Source organism: Aotus nancymaae, unplaced genomic scaffold (genome assembly GCF_030222135.1).
Source record: "Aotus nancymaae isolate 86718 unplaced genomic scaffold, 86718_ANA_hifiasm-v0.15.2.pri h1tg000058l, whole genome shotgun sequence".
In the NCBI taxonomy this organism is placed as follows: Eukaryota; Metazoa; Chordata; class Mammalia; order Primates; family Aotidae; genus Aotus; species Aotus nancymaae.
The window spans coordinates 23,003,821-23,024,334 of NW_026988472.1; the positions used below are offsets into that span (position 1 = coordinate 23,003,821).

The following is a 20,514-nucleotide window of genomic DNA, read 5'->3' on the forward strand; positions in this document are numbered from 1 at the left end:
GTAATATTCAACTCCAGGTAATACAGAGAACACCACAAAGATATTCTTCAAGAAGACCAACCCCAAGGCACATAATCGCCAGATTTATTAGGGTTGAAATGAAGGAGAAAATACTAAGGGCAGCCAGAGAGAAAGGTCAGGTTACCCATAAAGGGAAACCTATCAGACTTACAGCAGATCTCTCAGCAGAAACCCTACAAGCCAGAAAAGAGTGGGGACCAATATTTAACATCCTTAAAGAAAAGAACTTTCAACCCAGAATTTCCTATCCAGCCAAACTAAGCTTTATGAGCGAAGGAAAAATTAAATCTTTTGCGAACAAACAAGTACTTAGAGAGTTCACCACCACCAGGCCTGCTTTACAAGAGCTTCTGAAAGAAGCACTATACATATAAAGGAACAACCAATATCAGCCTTTCCAAAAATATATAAAAAAGCAAAGAACTTTAACACAATAAAAAATTTACATCAACTAATGGGCAAAACAGCCAGCTAGCATCAAACACCGGTATTAAACGTATATATATTTTAATTGGATAAAAAGCCAAAACCCGTCGGTATGCTGCATCCGGGCCCATCTTACATGCAACAATACACAAAGACTCAGAGAGAAGGAGGAAGATTTACCAATCAAACAGAGAGTAAAAATAAACTAATAAACAAAAAGCGGGAGATGCAATTCTCGCCTCTGATAAAGTAGACTTTAAAGCAACAAAGATCAAAAGAGGCGAGGAATGACATTACATAATGGCAAAAGGATCAATGCAACAAGAAGAGCTAACGATTCTATAGATCAACGAGATAGAAAATTAACAAGGATATTCAGAACTTGAACTCAGACCCGGAACAAGTAAACTTAATAAACATTTATAGAACTGTCCACTTCAAATACACAAAACATACATTACCACCTCACACCTATTCCAAATGTGACTATATAATTGGAAGTAAATCACTCCTCAGTAATCGCATAGCATTTCATAGGTTTAAATTAAATATTGGTTGGCTGTTTGTTTGTTATCTTCTTCCCTTATTCCTTCCTGACTACATCATTAAGTATAATTATCAGTATAAAAGAGGTTTTCAATACCCATTACTAAATTGCATTCTAGCCTGGGCAAGAAAGCAATACTCCCATTCTCTCTCCCTCTTTCTTTTCCTTCTCCCTCCTCCCCATTCTCTCTCTCTCTTTCTCTTCCTTTTTCCTCCTTCCTATTCTCTCTCTCTTTCTCTTTAAAAAAAAAAAAAAAAGAAGAAGAAGAAGAGTCTAGTTCCCCTCCACATGAATATGGGGCATCTTCCTTGACACTTGAATGCAGCAGAAGTGATGTGCTTGGGCTTCTGAGCTGTCAAAAGAGGACTTGCTGCTTCTTCCTTGGACTCTTAGAACTCTTGCTCTTGGGACACTTCCCCTAGGAAGCCCATAAGAAAAAAAAAAAAAAAAGACAGCTTTGTGTAGGAGCAGTGGGGTAGTGATTGGGAAGAAGTATAAGGGTAACTTCGGAGATGTGGATAACGTTCAGTTCTTGGCCTATGGTGGTTACTCGGGTGTGTTTTCATATGCTAATAGTTTCTCAAACTTTATACTTAATGTTTCTGAAAATGTTATACTGCAATTTAAACTTCAGTGAGATAAATATGAATAAATGTGTCCTAAAATTTTCAAAAATGTTAGGAAAATAGATTCAATTAAGAACAGACTCACTACTTTTTGGGTAGTACTGTTTTTTTCTCTAAGGTATCTCCAAGTGATCACAAAGAATATTTGATTTTTTAAATTAGAAGTTATGCACTTGGGATTGCTCCATATTATCACTTATTTTACTATTTCAATTCATGCAGTAGGCCATTGACCCTCATATAAATTAATAAGTAGGTTAACTTATTACGTACAGTGTTAGTAATGTATTGCTATATTCTGTAGCAAATAAAAGGACATATCAATTATTTTGTTTTATTTTGTTAGGATACATTTTAGACATTTAAAAAAAAAATCTTTATATACTTGAGATAGCTCTTTCTTTTTATAGAGACAGGGAGACAGGGTCTCACTCTGTTGCCCAGGCTGGAGTGCAGTGATGTCATCATACTCCACTGCAACCTCACACTCTTGGGCTCAGGTGATTCTCTCATCTCAGTCTCCTAAGTAGCTGAGACTAAAGGCACATGCCACCATGCCTGGCTAATTTTTTTATTTTTTTTTATTTTGTAGAGGTAGGGTATTGCCCAGGCTTGTCATGAACTCCTGGCTTCAAGCAGTGCTCCCATCTCAGCCTCCCAAAATGTTTGGATTACAGGCATAAGCCACCGCACTCAGCCTGTATCTTAAATTAACATAATATCTGTACCTTATGTAATTCTTCCTTGGGTATTCAGGTAGCTAATGTAAAACTTTTTTTTTTTCCTTAAGTCTACATTTTCTCCTGGATTTGGCAAATTTTTAGCTGAGCTAAAATTCTAGTAAAAAAAAAAAAAAAAAAAACCTTGAATCTGTCCCTTTGTTCTTCAACAGGTCAATGGTTAAACAAATTGTGATATATTTATCATGGAATACTATTCAGCAATAAAAAGGAACAAAATATTGATACATTCAATAACTTAGTTGAATTTCCTGCAATATTTTGCTGCAAAAAATTGTGCTGCAAGAAGAAAACAGAAGGCTGCATAGTGTGTGATTCAATTTATGTAATATATTTGTGATGACAAAAATTTTAGAAATAGAAGATTATCAGTATCCACAGTTTAGGGATCATGGGTGTGAGGCAGAAGGGAAGTAGAGATAGTTGTAAGAAAGCCAGGAGGGATTTTCTTGTGGTATTGGAACTGTTCACTATCTTGACTCTGATGGTGGATACAAGAATCTACACAGGTGATAAATGTGTAGAATGCACACACAAACACACACACACACACACACACACACACACACACACAACCTTCCTTCAACCCTGTCCATCACACCTAAAGAGGGGCAGTGCTCTCCTCATATTGCAATTGTGGTAAGAAATGGACTTCTGATGAGAGAGGGCATATACTCTGGAAACAAGAAAAAAATCTGTTTTCAAGGACAGAGGCATCTTCAACCTGTCTCTCCATATGTAGCACAAACAAGCAAATCTGAGTGCCAGTCATAGATATGCCAAAGTGCAGAATGCATCAAAAACGGCCCTACTTAAATTGCAAAATGCAAATTAAATATTTATACTGGGTTAATAGCTTGTTTTTTACCTACCATGTGTCAACTGTTTGATTCCTATGCAAAATGGGATGATGTGCTAAATCAGAACTTCTCAACAACACAAAGAAGCAAAATAATTGAGGATCTACATTTAGTTTATAGAAATGAAAAAGAGGATTTTTTTTTCTGAGACAGGGTCTCACTTTGTCATCCAGCCTGGAGTGCAGTCTCGTGATCTAGGCTCACTGTAGCCTCGAGCTCTTGGGTTCAACTGATCCTCTTGCCTCAGCCCCACAAATAGCTGAGACTACAGGCATGTGCCACCACTCCCAGCTATTTTTTTTTTTTAATAATTTTTGTAGAGGTGGGGTTTCACCATGTTACCCAGGCTGGTCTCCAACTCCTGAGCTCAAGCCATCTGCCCGCCTTGGCCTCCCCAAGTGCTAGGTGCTAGGATTACAGGCATGAGCCACCGCATCTGGCCTGAATAAAAGGGAATTTTTTAAAAGGTATATATCTAATACCATGTAATCAGGAGAAAATATTCCAGATTAATTCTGTAGGTGGTGGATAAATAGAGGCAAAAGAACACCACCTATGGAAATCACATTTTGCTAGGGAAAACAAGGAGAATCATACATATATGGATATAAATAAAGAAACATTTTAAATTTTAACACTAACTTTGATAAGTAAATTTACAACGAACAGAAATATACTTTTGATTTTAAAAAACAACAAATGCCCGGGAGGCGGAGGTTGCAGTGAGCCACGATCGTGCCACTGCACTCCAGCCTGGAGACAGAAATAAAATAAAATAAAACAAAATAAAATAAAAACAACAAATGAATCGTCATTCATCCTGGTCAAATAAATAATTTGTAATAAAGTTAATCTCCAAGTCAGTCACTTAGTTCTTTGTTATACTCATATCCATCCATATTTTTCAACCAGTCTCAGAAGAATAGTATTTTGTTTTTTTGACACCAAACATTTGCCTATTGTAAAATTTAGCGAAGTGAAGCTGACAATACTTTAAAATTAAATTAAAATGTGAATATGTTTGCAAAAATCTAATTATTAATACATTCAATTGTTGAATGTAATTATCATAATAAAAATAACAGAGAATGAGGTTTCATTTCTTACAAACACTACAGTTTTCTAAAAATGTGTCCTTTCAGTTCAACTGTAAGGAAACTATGTCAGAAAAAAATACAGAATATTACTCTGACCCTCATTTTTATTTAAAGAGCATTCAAAGTGTCAGCAGGAACTATGAAGATTACATACCCAATTAGAGGAATTTCTGTTGATTTATTTCCTACTGAAATAAGTATTCGATCAGAAGTGTTTTCGTCTTTATCCGGATGATATTCCACCGTAGTTATCATGTGACGGCCAGAAGCAAGTTCTTTATCCAGACTGGTCAACATCAGTGTGAACTTCAGTGGGAGAAAGAGAATCAAAGTATACATATTAACTGCTTAAAAAAAAAAAAAACAGAGCAACTATAGTTAGGAGTGTTATATTATTATCAAAATATAGGCTGTATTCTTGCCCTAATGGCAAAGACTTTTTAATTTAATTTTTTTTTTTTTTTTTTGAGACGAATCTTGCTCTGTCGCTAGGCTGGAGTGCAGTGACACGATCTTGGCTCACTGCAACCTCTGCCTCATGGGTTCAAGCAATTCTCCTGCCTCAGCTTCCCAAGTAGCTGGGATTACAGGCATGCGCCACCACACCCCGCCATTTTTTTGTATTTTTAGTAGAGACGGGGTTTCACCATGTTGGCCAGGATAGTCTCTATCTCTTGATCTCACGATCTGCCCACCTCAGCCTCCCAAAGTGCTGGGATTATAGGCATGAGACACTGTACCTGGCCTTTTAATTTTATTTTTAATTGACAAATAATAATTGTATATATTCATTGAGTACAATGTAATGTACCAATTCAGGTATACATTGTGGAATGAGCAAATCAGGCTAATTAACATATCTATCACATCATTTCTTTGTTTGTACTGAGAACATTTAAAATCCATTCTTTTAGCAATTTTGAGATATTCAATACATTATTATTAACTATAGTCACCTTGCCGTGCAATAGATCACCAGAACTAATTCCTCCTGTTTAACTGAAACTTTGTACCCTTTGACCAACATTTGTCTTTTCTCTGCCCACCCCAACCCTCAGCCTCTGGTAACCACCATTCTACTCTCTACGTCTGCGAATCTGAATTTTTATGTTTCACATATAAGTGAGAGCACGTGGTATTTGTCTTATGTACCTAAAGGCAAAGACTTAATGCTCATGTTTATATCTATCCAATTCCAGATCTTTGAGATATACTTTCAAGAGTACACAAGTTGAGTCTGGCAATGCAGGTAGATAAGAAACACGTAAATGCTCACGGGCTACTTTGAACATATAAGATACTTACAGAACTAACATGGCCTCTAGTCTAAGAAGCTTAAAATCTAAATACAGAAAAAAGGAAAAACAACCTAATAAAAATGTTGCTCAATCATATCCACACATAATATATACCGACATGCATGTATATATGTATATTTTATATACTTTATCTATGGCAATTTGAGCTTCATAACTTGGAGGAAATATAAAAGAATAATATAACAAAGAGGATAAAAACACTTTTGCTCTACTAAGACATTTGCTAGATGCCAGGAAAAATATAAAGGGAGAAAAAAAGAGAAATAATGTCTATTGTGCATTTATAATGTGTCAAGCATTTTACATCTATTATCTTATGTAAATACACTTCTACAGTCCTGTGAGGCTGATATTAAAGGCTCTCAGTATATAGATGAGGGAACTGGGACATGTAAAGTATAATTAATGTCTCAAGTCACTCAGGAAGTGAACACTCAAAAACACACATCTGTCTGACTCTAAATCATAAGCACTTCCTCGCCTTCAACTAGAAAGAGTTCCTCTCCTGAATATATAATCTCTTTAAGGAAGCAGACTATATACCCCTTGAAAATTAAATATAAGCCAGGAACTAGTTAAGCTCCATATGAGTGATACAGACATAGCATCATGAAAATCCATAAGAGGACATGATTATTGTGGGCTAGAAAGGAGTGTACTTTGCCTAGTCTTAGGGAATGGATGTTAAAGGTGGAGAAGCAGCAAGGAAGGTGCTTATTATAGGTGTAAAAATATCTCAGACACAGGCAGAAACAAGAATAAGCAAAATAGTCTCTCAGAAAGCAGGTAATAAGCCAGCCTCCCTAGGCAAGAGTCCTCAATCAGAAACAATGGAGGTTATGTTGAAAATAATTATCCAGGGATTTTAATGTGAGGCTGAGTCTAAATAGTGCTTTGCAGCAATTAAGGATATACAGAAGTGGAGTGATTTGGAATTAACATTGATCTGGGAGCTTCACACTTTCAGCAAACAATGCTGATACCTCATAACTACCACATTCCAACCCTCAACCCTCCTGCAATTATAGAACAAAAGGAAAACAAGGGATACAATATTTTCCACATAAGCCTTTGGGTGGTGGAAGTCCACGTATCAGGTTTGACTATCTTCTTTTAAGTAAACTATAGTTTCAAGAAGGAAAACCAGTACTTCAGAACCATGTGCTTTTGGTCAAACTGCATGTTGCTGAGCACTCTTAGTGAGATGCAAATGTGTGCAAGGCACCATCCCTACTCTTAACAGTTTATGAGCTGAAAATGGAGGCAGTACTAACATTTACCAAAAGGCAGAGGGGCACAAATTCAAACTGTAAGGAATGTCTGGAAATGAAAATGGTATCCAGTATGACAGAAATAATTTGGGAGAAAAATAATAAGAGACTTCTTAGAGAAAATGAGGACTCACATTGAACTTAAAAGATGGATGGGATTTTGAAAGGGATGATTCTTGCAGATGACAGGGAATGAAAATGCGGGTGAGAAGAAAAAGAGGTCTGAGTCCAAAGGGAGAGGGGCAGTTATGAGTAAGACTGGTCTGACCAGACCAGAGGCTACACAAGCCATAAAATCATGCTTAGATTAATAATATTGGTGAGATTGAAGGATGTTCTTGAAAATCAGTAATAGTACTATCAATTCTATTTGAATTGACAATTCAAATTCACATTGGCACACAATTAAAAGTATGTGTCTTCTTATTTTTCTACCAGCATCTTATGGCACAAAGTGGGTATTCAATACATAGGGTCAATGCAGGTTCTTGAGTCTGAGTGGAAAACAAGCACTGCTGTATGTTAGAGGAATCATTTTCTGAGTAATTACAATAGTGATGATGACAATGACCTTTCCACAGCACCTTGTTTTCACTTTTTCTTATTCCCTTTTCCCCCCCAAGATGCAGTTTTCACAATTTATCTAATTCCCTTTATGCCTATGAAGGACCAGGAGTGCATTTCATAGTCTTGCAACAAAGGAAAATTTACACTGATATTGGTTTCTAACTAGTAAGCATATCTGGATATTCTCTTGTCAATGTCAAGACCTGTGGAATAAATTGTTTTCCATTTTCCTTGCTTTCCTAGATATAAATCAAAATACAACCAATTATAATATTTTTCTTGTTACTGTACAGAAACCATCCATACAATTATCCCCTAAACATCCATAAAATAGTGTTTGTCCACATCCAAACATTACCACCAGCTTGAATTTCAAAAGAAAATATTTTCAGATACACATTCAATTGTTCCATAAATATGTGCTAAGGTAGTGAAATAACACAGCTTCTCCCTAATTTTACAGTATCTGGAGTAAGCAAGTACTTTTTGATTTAAAGAGGAGTTAATAGTCTCTTGAGACATACTTTTTAATAAAAATATTTAAATATAAAAATCATTAAAACATTATTCCATTTATATGAAAGCCAAGGACAGGGAAAACTCATCAATGGTGTTAGAAATCAGAATAGTGGTCAGTTCCACAGGGCGATTACTGCAGGTACTGTAAGGAGGAAGCACTGGTGATCTTATGGTGTGGTGAACATATTCTACTATTTGATCCAGGTAGTAGCTAATGGAGATTATCTATCTACCTATTGAAACACACACACACATATTTAGTTTTTTGTAAATTCATCAAACTTTACTTTTGAGATGTGTGCACTTTAATAATGTAGGTAAATAATACACCAATTTTTTAACAGAATAAAATTATAACATGGAAGTCCTTTTTCTCGTTGCTCTTCTAATCGTTAATATAGGTTTTTCTACATATATACAAAGAAATATATGTAAATTTAATTTAAAAATAATGGACATCTTTTTATTTCTACATATAAGTCAAGCTGTATTCAACAATATTTATCATTGGGCCATCTCTTGAAATTTTCAGTTATTTATTGCTTACATTTCAAAAATTCTCATCACGTTTCCTATATCAAAAATGTGATCATACTGAACTAATAACCATCCATTCACATACATGATGTAAAATAACACGGTGATACACAGAGGAAATTCTGCCCTCTTTTATATTAGAAAATAGAAACATTAACTTTCGTGATGGTTAGATCTGTACTAAAACCCCTTCATTACTTTCTAAAAGTTCTGTGAGGGCAGGGCTGTGCCCATTCTGTATTCCTCATGTCTATTGCCTGTTATATAGCATGTGCTTAACAAATGTTTGTTAAAATGTGAAAAAATTAATCTTTCCACTAATCCTACCACTCCTGGAGTTATCAGGCACTTTATGACTCAAAGGGCAGTTAATAGAGAATTTTGTTCTCATAATTCTTAAGGCAAGTGCAAAATCATAAAACCAAGTTGCACAGATTTGGGGATTGTTAACAAGTTTCTAAACCCAGGTTGAAGAAATGGGGAGGCTCTAGATCAGCTTTTCTCCACCCTGTCTTTCCCATCTCCTAATCCTTAATAAAACAGAAAACAAAGAGGAAAACAAAAAAAGCAGACACACAGAAACCTGTCACTGTTTCCCGGGAAGCCCAATTCTTCCTCCATCCCGGCAGGAGCCAGATGTCTACTCCCTAGGGCAAAAAGAGACGCCAGGTGAGGAGGCGCTCTCACAACGTCCTGCTCCCAGCACCCCTTAGTGTGTCACCTGTGGCTTAGTGGGCTCCTCAAACCGGATTTTCTGGTTCCAGCTGCCAAGGTTATGCACAACAAACGAGAGGCGGTACACACTCCCGGCCGTCGCGTCCAGGAACCTCAGCTCAGGCGGGATCACCCGCAGCTGCATGTCTCTCCCCAGGCTCTCAATGTCCCGGGGGACGAGGGAACCCCTTGGGGTGTTCATAGCTGCCCTCTCAGTAGACGGAAAACAGAGCAGGATCTGACCGATCAAGGATTAGCGCGGACGACCGTCGCTAGGCAACCATCGGACGCCAAGCGCTAGTTGCAAGCCCTGCCCTCATTGGCGCCTCCCAAGCTGCGCGAATTGTTACCCGAATAGACCCCCCGGTCACAGGTGTCACCAGAGTAACTGCAAAACACCTGTGGCACCCCAAACGTCAGAGGCGTCTCACTTTGCCATGGCCTAGCAAGACATTAAAATCACACTGGGTTAGTGGGCATTTTCCTGAACCTCTCTTAAGACCAAGTTTAAAGTACCACGCATTTCAAAGCAATCTGTCCACAGATGCACTGTAAATTGGCCTTATAATCCAGTTAAAATTTAAATTTACAAAGAATAAACAGATCAGTGAAAGTGATGTGCCCACGTGGTCTATTAAGGCAGCAAGATATAACAGAAAGGGAGAAATGTAGGAGAAGCAAAGTCAGTATCTCCTAGATGTCCTGCTCAGTGGCCTTTATGCCAGTGTTTCTGAATCAGAATATTTCTTACAATACTAAATTATTAGATTAATATGAATACCAATCAGTAGCGATGGATATAACTTACTTTTATTCATGATGACTAATAATGTAGATCTTTGTTGACATAAGAGATATGCATTACACAGTATTAAATTTCAAAATTGACCAAACAGTATGCATATTGTGACACCTATATCTTTTTAAACGTGCGTGCGCGCGCGCACACACACACACACACACACACACAATGTAAAAGCACTCCTCTAGGTCTTTTCTTTAAAATGCAGATTCTGTTTCAGTATGTCTGAAGCAAGCCCTAACTGTGTTTATAACAAGCAAGCTCCCAGGTAATCACAATGCTGCCGGTTCAGGGGCCACACGTTGAATATAGAGGCTTTAGGAAACTTGTTAACTATTCCAGGGTCTTCATTTGTGAAATGGTGTTGCTCAGGAGACAGAGATCACACATCCTCACTGCTAGATGAGGACATTTCCAACAAACTCATATTCACATTGCCCCGTCCCTACTCTCTCCTCGTCCTTTTCTTATCTGAGAGTTTCAAAACATACCACATGCTTTCATTTCCTCCTTGCTGCTACACTTTATATTCACTGAGGAGAATGGCCTCTCCATCTGCCAGACAGTTAATCATTCTTCAACAGTAAAACTTTTCCCACAACACTTTTAAAAGGTTCTCACAGTACCATAATGATAAAGAATTTCTGGCTTCATTTTCCACAAGGACGCTGAGATTAGTAAGTAGCTCTAAATACAAAGACAAGTAGTCACATTTCTTGGAACTGCTGGCAGTAGTTGAGAATAGCAGAAGTGGTGATGGTGATTATTATTTGCAAATTCTTAGGAATTGATAGATGCAAACCATCAACATTATCTTTCAAAATTCTATATATCTTGGTTTAATAAGTAGGAGATGTGAATCATGGCTGGAATTTTTATACTAGTTGCTACTACTATATCACAATACAAATCCTGTTCATATTCCTGTGCCCCTAAGCAGGGCAATTTTATAGCACTGAAATAACAATGGCTCATATAACTTGACTGAATCAAGACCGCAATTCATACAAAGCCCCTCAATCAATTTCTAAAAAAACTGGAAACTCCAAAGAGGTCTCAAAACTCCCTATTGTTTACTCTCAAGGAGAAAACCCAAGGCTGGACTTCTGTGTACAATCCAAAGATATGGCAATAAAAATCAAATGAAGAACAATTTTGTTTTTCTGTTCTGTTGGTATTCTCATCAACAAAGGCAGAATGTCACATAGCTCTACAATTTCACCAAGCCTAAAGCTCAATCCATTGTCCTTAGTAACTATATATAAACCTTCTTGGCTTCTTATATATTCTTTTATCTACTCAAACTATTAATTTTAGATGAAATATTCTAATTTTTGCATCACTTCTTTATCTCTAAACTCTCTTGTTCAGCTTCTATTTTCAAATTATGGCCATATAAAGACTTTTTAATTTTTTCCATTTTTAATTTTTGTGGGTAGGTGGGTTGATGTATATATATTTATGGGTTATATAAGATGGTTTGATACCAGCATGTAAGATGAAATTACATCATAGAGAATGGGGTATCCATCACCTCAAGCATTTAGTTTTTGTGTTATGAACAATTCAATTATATTCTTTCATTTATTTTAAAATGTACAATTAAGTAATTATTGGCTATAGTCAAGTCACCCTGTTGTGCTAGCAAATAGTAGGTCTTATTCATTCTTTTAAATGATTTTTTAATATACATTAAACATCCCCACCTCTCCTGATGCCCCCCACTACCCTTCCCAGCCTCTGGAAATCATCCTTCTACTCTCTTTATGCATGAATTCACTGTTTTGATTTTTAGATCCCACATATAAGGAAAACATACAATGTTTCTCTTTCTGTACCTGGCTTATTTCGCTTAACATGATGGTCTCCAGTTCCTTCCACGTTGTTGCAAGTAACTGGATCTCATTCCTTTTTATGTCTGAATAGTTCTCCACTGTGTATATGTACCCCATTTTCTTTATCAATTTGTCTGCTGATGGACACTTAAGTTGCTTCCAAATCTTAGCTATCATGAACAGTGCTGCAACAAACATGTGAGTGCAGCTGCCTCTTTGATATACTGATTTCCTTTCTTTCAGGTATATACCCACCAGCGGGATTGCTGGATCACATGGTAGGTCAATTTTTAATTTATTCAGGAATCTCCAAACTGTTCTTCGTAGTGGTTTTAAATAATTTACATTCCCACCAACAGTATATGAGGATTCCCTTCCAGTATTTACTATTGCTTGATTTTTGGATAAAAGCCATTTTATTTATAGTGAGATGATATCTCATTGTAGTTTTTATTTGCATTTCTCTGATGATCAGTGATGTTGAACACCTTTTCATGTGACTGCAATTTGTATGTCTCTTTTTGAGAAATGTCTATTTGCATTTTTGTTCATTTTATGATTGGATCATTGAATTTTTTTTTTCTTATAGAGTTGTTTGAGCTCCTTATATATTCTGGTTATTAATCCCTTGTCATATGGGTAGTTTGTCACTATTTTCTCCCATTCAGTGTGCTGTCTCTTCACTTTGTGGATTATTTCCTTTGCTGTAAAGAAGCTTTTTTACCTGATGTGATCCTATTTGTCAATTTTTGCCTTGCTTGCCTGTACTTGTAGGGTACTACTCAATAAATTTTTGCCCAGAACAGTACACTGGAGAGTTTCCTCAATGCTTTCTTGTAGCAGTTTTATAGTTTGAAGTCTTAAATTTAAGTCTTTGGCTCATTTTTATTTGATATTTGTATGTTACAAGATATATGGGGCTTGTTTCCTTCTGCATATGGACATCCAGTATTTCCAGCACCTTTATTTATTTATTTATTTTTATTATTATTTAAGTTCTGAGGTACACGTGCAGATCTTGCCAAATTGTTACATAGGTATATACATGCCATGGTGGTTTGCTGCCTCCATCCTCCCTTCACCTACATTAGGTATTTCTCCTAATGTTAGCCCTCCCCAATCTCTCCACCTCCACTATCCCTTCCCTAGACCCCCAGTCCCAACAGACCCCAGTATGTGATGTTCCCCTCCCTGTGTCCATGTGTTGTCCTTGTTCAACACCACTTATGAGTGAGAACATGTGGTGTTTGGTTTTCTGTTCTTGTGTCAGTTTGCTGAGAATGACAGTTTCCAGATTCATCCATGTCCCTGCAAAGAATATGAACTCGTCCTTTTTTATCCAGCACCATTTATTAAAGAGACTGTCTTTTCCCCAGTGTATGTTCTTGGCATCTATGTCAAAAATGAGTTCACTGTAGGTATGTGGATTTGTTTCTGGGTTCTCTCTTCTGTTCCATTGGTCTATGTGTCTGTCTTTATGCCAGGACTATGCTGCTTTGGTTACTACAGCTCTGTAGTATAATCTGAAGTAAGGTAATGTGATTTGTTCTGTTTCTTTCTTTTTGCTTACAATAGTTTGGGCTACTATGAGTCTTTTGTGGTTCCATATAAATTTCAGTATTTTTTTTCTATTTCTGTGAAGAATGTCATTGGTATATTGATAGGGATTACATTGAATCTGCAGATTGATTTGGGTCTTATGGACATTTTGACAATATTGTTTCTTCCAATCCATGAACATAGAATATTTTTCCATGCTTTTGGTGTCCCCTTCAATTTTTTCATTAGTGTTTCATAATTTTAATTTTAGAGATCTTTCATTTCTTTGGTTAATTCCTAGATACTTAATTTTATTTGTAGCTATTATAAGTGGGATTACTTTTTAAATTTCTTTTCCAGATTGTTCACTGTTGGCATATAGAAATGCTACTGACTTTTGTATGTTGATATTGCAAACTGCAATTTTACTGAATTTGTTTATCAGTTCTAATAGCTTTTATTCTGGAGTCTTCAGATTTTTTTTTTCCAAATATAAGATCATATCATCTCAAAAAGAGATAATTTGACTTCTTCCATTTCATGTCTTTCTCTTGTCTGATTGCTTTAGCTAGGATTTCCAGTACTATGTTGACTAAGAGTTCAAGGCTTTTTATTGAAGTGTAACCTGTTTTTAACCAAATTTTCATCAATGCATATTTATGTAATTAAAGTTGAACAAATAACACAAAATGACAAGAGATTTTGCATAATAGTAATTAAAATATATAGTATTATATATTATACGTATAGATATATATTTATATTTTTTAAAAATCTTCTGGGGGCTTCATGGAGAATAATATCGATTATATACCATGGATTAAATATGTGTGTGCATTTTTGTTCACATTTCCAAAACAGCTTAATTGGCAAGAACTTGTATGTAAAAGTCAAAAAAAAATGTTCTTACTGAAACAATGTATATATTACAAATAAGGCTTTTATTTTATTATTATAGTGAATGATGAATAGTACTGTTATGGAGCCATTGAGGTTAAGAAGAGACATCCTAAATGTTCCATTCAGACATGCCATTCTACTCTGAATTAATTTAGGAAAAAAATATAACTCTCATCTAATAACTATAAAAGTTGCCATATGAACTAGAAATCAAAGACTCTACTTCATACATAGCTAGTGGAAATTCTAATGAAGTGTAGAGCTTCTGAACACCAAGGCAGAGATAACAATGAGGAAGTATGCAAAATTATCCTTAGTAGAGTTTTTGGATATTTACTTTTAGATCTGCTTAAAAGACTGAAAAAAATGATTGAAAAGATCAAATAATTTATTTAAAATGGAGTCTGCAGGCAATCAAGAAAAATCTACAATAGTGGTTAGAATACTGACTTAGATGTTACTGAAATAGGATAAAAAGATTTCCTCTAGGCACACAGGCATAAAATGAAACAAAATAATGGCCTTTGAAGTAATTTGGATGGAGTTGGAGGCTGCTATTCTAAGTGAAGTAACTCAGGAATGAAAAATCAAATATCATATGTTCTCACTTATAAGTACGAGCAAAGCTATGAAGATGCAAAGGCATAAGAATGATATAATGGACTGGGTGCAGTGGCTCATGCCTGTAATCCCAACACTTGGAGAGGCCGAGGTGGGTTGTTCACCTGAGGTCAGGAGTTCAAAACCAGCCCAGCCAACATGGTAAAACCCTGTCTCTACTAAAAGTGCAAAAAATTAGCTGGGTGTGGTGGGCATGCCTGTAGTCCCAGCTACTCGGGAAGCTGAGGCAGGAGAATTCCTTGAACCCAGGAGACAGAGGTTGCAGTGAGCTGAGATTGCACCACCGCACTCCAGCCTGAGTGACAGAGCGAGACTCTGTCTCAAAAAAAAAAGAATGATATAATGAACTTCGGAGACTCAGGATCAGGAGGAAGGGCAGAAGCAGGGTGAGGGATAAAAGACTACATATTGGGCACAGTGTACAATGCTTCAGTGACAGAGCCACCAAAATCTCAGAAATCACCACTTAATAAGTTATTCAGACAGCTACAAACCACCTCTTCCCCCAAAATCATTGATATAAAATTAAAACGTATGGTAATCAAGGTGTTTATGAAATAATTTGAAACTCAGTAATGTACCAAACAATTGACTAAGATAGCATATGATTAAAAGTTCTTCCAGATAATAAAAAGCCATGCCAATAAGAATAAATTGATGAGACTAATGCCTGGATCCAATAAAATAGCATGAATTGGATGGCAAGATGAATTAACAGAAAAATAATCCATTGTTTTTACAAAGGATATGATGAATGAGGAAAGGCTTCAAGAGATCAGGGCCAAAGGATACACGTTTCTCTAACATTAGTAACAAGTGTGCTTTACTACAAACAGAAATCATTTCAGAGACTGCTAACTGTGCTGCATTATCCATTTTCCCTATTTTTTCATGGTAGAGTTTTTAGATGTGCCTATGACTGTACTAGGTTGATTACATTTTCCAGGCTTTCTCGTTTCTAAATGTAGCCACGCAAACAAGTTTTGTTGTGAGTGAAACTGACTTGTGCCACTTCTGAACTATAACGTTAAAGTGGTACATTACAATGGTGGGATATGCTTTCCCTACCCTCTTATCTTGTTTCTTGGGCTCATTGTAAATATGGTAGTGGGCCACCTGATCACTTTAAGGTGGTAGAGTGAAAAGATCAAAGAAACCTGGGCCCTCACTAAATTGTCTAGCAAAACTACCAACCCAGCTAGGACTATCTGAGAGAGAGTTGAAACTAAATCACATTTAAGGCACTATTAGTTTGAGTCCCTATAGAGCAGCTAAATCTGATCAGTGCAGACACCAACAGAGGACAGGAACTCAGAAGGGCATGTCCCCATGAAGTTGAACAGTTCTGATAATACACCCTATTAGACTGAGTATCATATCTTTTGAAAAACCTTGTTTTAGCCATCCAAAGGTGCTGATGACATTTCCTATCTCTAAACTACTGCAGTGATGCTGGATTTTCCTCTCATGTTCACTGGGGGCAAATACTTGATAGCAAGTAATACCTTTAGTTCCTGAGTAATTATAGATTCCTGAGTGAAACAGGCAATTGAAAGTCAATCATTTCATGCAGTATCTCTCATCAGGAGAGGCCTCACTTGATAGTAGCAAGAATAATTTTTGCATTATTTTACTCTCCTACAGGGCCATTTCTTGTACTACCTGAAAGGATGTTGGCACTTATAGTCGATCTATCTCAAGAAAGTTTTAACAGAGTTGGATAATAACATCTAGAGGAATTGAGGGGAAGACAATCTAAAACATCAGGACTTTCCAGTATGGAAATGTGAAGAACTAGGAAATAATTTGGCTGAATTATATAGTACTCATATGAATAAGCAAAATGGACACAGACTTTTTCATGAAACTTTAAAACCAACAAGACTCTGAAAATCTCAAAATGGCAGTTTTACAGCAGAATTTCTCAACTTCAGAACTATTGACATTTTTGACCAGATAATTATATTTTTAAGGTGCTATCCTATGCATTGTAGAATATTTAGCTACTTCCTTGGCCTTTACCCACTGGATGTCAGCAGCACATCCTCCTCCCCTCAATTATGACCCCCCAAACTAACTCCAAACATTGCTACATGTACCTGTAGGGCACAGGGGAGGGGGGAATATTTTCCCCCTCTTTTTTATATCACTCATAGCATACTATTACATCATTACTGCTTATTTCACACAACAATACATCTTGGAAGACATATCAGTACATCAAGAGTATCTTCATTTTTTTTACAACAGCATAATATTCCATTATGTGGATGTATAATTCATTGACCTGGTGAACTTCCAATTCACCTTGAGTTGTTTGCAATTTTTTAAAAAATTACAAACAGGGTAGTGATGACTGCCACTGTGTATATTTTTTCTCACATGTGTGAGTATATCTATAGAATAATATAGAATTACTATAAGGAGAATTGATGAGTCAAAATTCTATGCACTTGCCACTAGATGGATATCAAGAAATGTCACTGTTAATAGAAACTAGAAAGTTGTTCTTCAATGAGTTTATATTAATCACAGTCTAGCAAAAAATGAAAGTACATTTCTTCCCACACTTAAGCTATTACAGTATGTGTAGTAGGCAGGGTTTCTAAAATGCCCCCTCCACTCATGTATCCTGAACTAATTCACGAAACCTGTGGATATGATGAGTTATCACTCCCACGATTATGTAAATTTGTATGGCATAACTGATCTTAAGATACAAAGAGTATCCAGGTGAGCCTAATTTAACGTAAGAGAGCTTTCTCAAGCTCAGGGTGAGTGAGAAGTCAGAGACATTTTTAGCATGAGAAGAACTTAATACACCATTACTGATTTGAATTTGAATACACTAGGATAAATGAACTAAATCCTATCAGCAACCTAAATGACCTTGGAATCTAGTTCTTCCCCTAGAGCCACCAGAAAGGAGTGTAGCTCTGCTGGCATCTTGATTTTGTTCATTTGAATTTCTGACCAGAGAATCCAGCCATGCAGTGCTCAGACTTCTGACCCCCCAGAAACGTGAGATAATAAATGTCTGTTGTCTTAAATTGTTCACTTTGTAGTAATTTGTTCTGCAGCAACAGAAAACATAAATTTTGTTTATCAATGTTCTGATTTTTTGCAACTATCTTACCTAAGAAAGGATATTTCCATGCATCTTTATTTGCATTTCTCTTATGATGTAAATGAACATCTTTTCATTTATTTAAAAGTCATTAGTATTTATTTTTTCCTATACTCTGTGTGTTCATATATTTTTTTCTTGGAATGGTGATCTATTTATTATCAATAGTGGAAATGGTTTATATATTAAGAAAAACAGTTTTGTCTGCATAAATATGTTTCTGTATATGTATTTTTTAAACTTTTCTAATGACTGTGTTAGTGAAATACATCATTGTTATAGCTTCGGGTTTTTAAAAAGTATGTTTATTTATTCTTAGAAAAACTCTCCTTATGTCAGAATTGGACAATGAAAAACCAATGTTCTCCCATGGTTCCTTCTGGTGCTTTTACTGTTTGTTCACTCTTGCTTCTGTTTGGTGGTTTTGGGGGCTTTTTCGTGTTTTTGTTTGTTTAGGGTTTTATTCATATAAAATTTACCCTGATATAAAAGTGATTTGCTGATCCAAACTACCCCGACATCATTTACTGCATAATTTATGATAATAGTTTCAAAGTGTAGTACAGTATATTAAAAATTCTCTCAAAACTTTTATTTAGTGCATGATTAGCAGAACTTAACAACTGAACATTAATTCTTTAGATAGCACGTTCCCTTATTTATTCTCTGGGAATTCCTTGTTGAGTTTCAATACTTCTATCAAATACATAATCACTTTTGCATTCTGGTTTCCCTAATTTTTCTCTTGCATTTGTATTAATAATTATATTTCTCTGTTGTGATTTACTATATCTAGGTAATGACTGGGAATGTATTTTTAAATTATTTCACTCTGATTTTTTCCATCATTTCAACATGCCCGAATTTTTGCCCTTTCCCTTTGTTGTACATTTCCAATTTAGTTTTTGTCATTTCTCCCTTTAACTTTATGCTTTTGTCAAAGCAAAAATTGCTGTATCTTTCTATCTTTTATTTAAGAGTTCAGTATTTGATTGGTGAACTATATACACTGGTGTTTTAGACAAAACTAGTTTTGTATCAGATATATTTTGGCTATAGGATATTAATGTCTATTGAGTATAGAATGCAACTACAATCCAATCAGGACCCGAATAAATATGACTAGTTGATTGCTGAATGCAATGACAAAAAAGTCCCAAAGTAGTAATTGTGAAAGCAATTATTCATCAAATGTTTCAAGAATCTTTCATACCTCAATTCATTTATATCTCTATATGAACTTCATTTCCTGTTTGATCCTAGTGCTTCCCAAAACCCCTTTGGTATTAGCTATTTGCAATATACTAAAAAACCCATTTCCATTGGGCTTGAGATATTGGCAAAATAAATGAGATAATTTGAAGATAGGTTCCATAACCAAAGGGGATGAAAAATCTGTGAAAAAGATAATGAAAAAAACGTTCAATACAGATTCTAAAATAATATATATGTATATATAAATACATATATAATTTGATATATTAATTTTCAGTATGCTTTGCTTTTATAGAAAAGCAAAGCATACTGAAAATTAATATATCAAATATACCTATGTATTTATATTTATATATATTTTATTTTATACAAAAGCATACTGAAAATTAATATATCAAATCATATATATACAAATATATTATTTTAGAAAGTAAATATATAAAGTAGCTGATTCTTCATAATGAAAAACGAGTGTTTAAAATACACTGAAAATTTGCATCTAAAGAATACCAGTAATCTTAGCAATTACATCTTCAGGGGCAGGAGTTGAGAGAAGAGAGTAGGAATAGGAAATGTTTGCTCCTGTTGAATGGTTGGAGAAAATATAACTTGTAGTGTACCCAAATCCTTTATGTCATTCCATGTTGGATAAACTGATTTCTCATCCCTGTTAGCATACGTCAGAAACTCCTCTCCATGAAGAAGCTCAGAATAAGAGAAAACATTTGCAATCTATCCATCTGACAAAGATCTAGTATGCAGAATCTGCAAGGAACTTAAACAAATTCACAAGAAAAAAGCAACCCCACCATAAAGTGGGCAAAGGATATGAACAGACACTTCTCAAAAGAAGACATTTATGAGGCCAAAAAACACATGAAAAAAAGCTCATCATCACTGATTATTAGAGTAATGCAAATCAAAACCACAATGAGATACCATCTCATGCCAGTCAGAATGGCAAATATTAAAAAGTTAGGAAAAAATAGATGCTGGCAAGGATGTGGAGAAATAGAAATGCTTTTACACTGTTGGTGGGAGTATAAATTAATTCAACTATTGTGGGGGACAATGTGGCAATTCCTTGAGGATCTAGAACCAGAAATACCATTTGACCCAGCAATCCCATTACTAGGTATAAACCCAAAGGAATATAAATCATTCTATGATAAAGACACATGTATGCATATGTTTATTGCCGCACTATTTACAACTGCAAAGACTTGGAATC

The 20,514-nt window shown here is 35.6% G+C and overlaps 1 protein-coding gene across 1 annotated transcript in view; it reads right to left on the reverse strand.

The window, feature by feature from the left end:
• CFAP47 (cilia and flagella associated protein 47) overlaps positions 1-18,195 on the reverse strand; it is a 442,460-nt gene extending 424,265 nt beyond the window's left edge. The window contains 4 exon segments of the mRNA XM_021669675.2: positions 4,472-4,623; positions 9,252-9,448; positions 17,662-17,703; positions 18,183-18,195. Coding sequence (XP_021525350.2) covers positions 4,472-4,623; positions 9,252-9,448; positions 17,662-17,703; positions 18,183-18,195 — 404 coding nt within the window.
• Between the last annotated feature and the right edge of the window lie 2,319 nt (positions 18,196-20,514).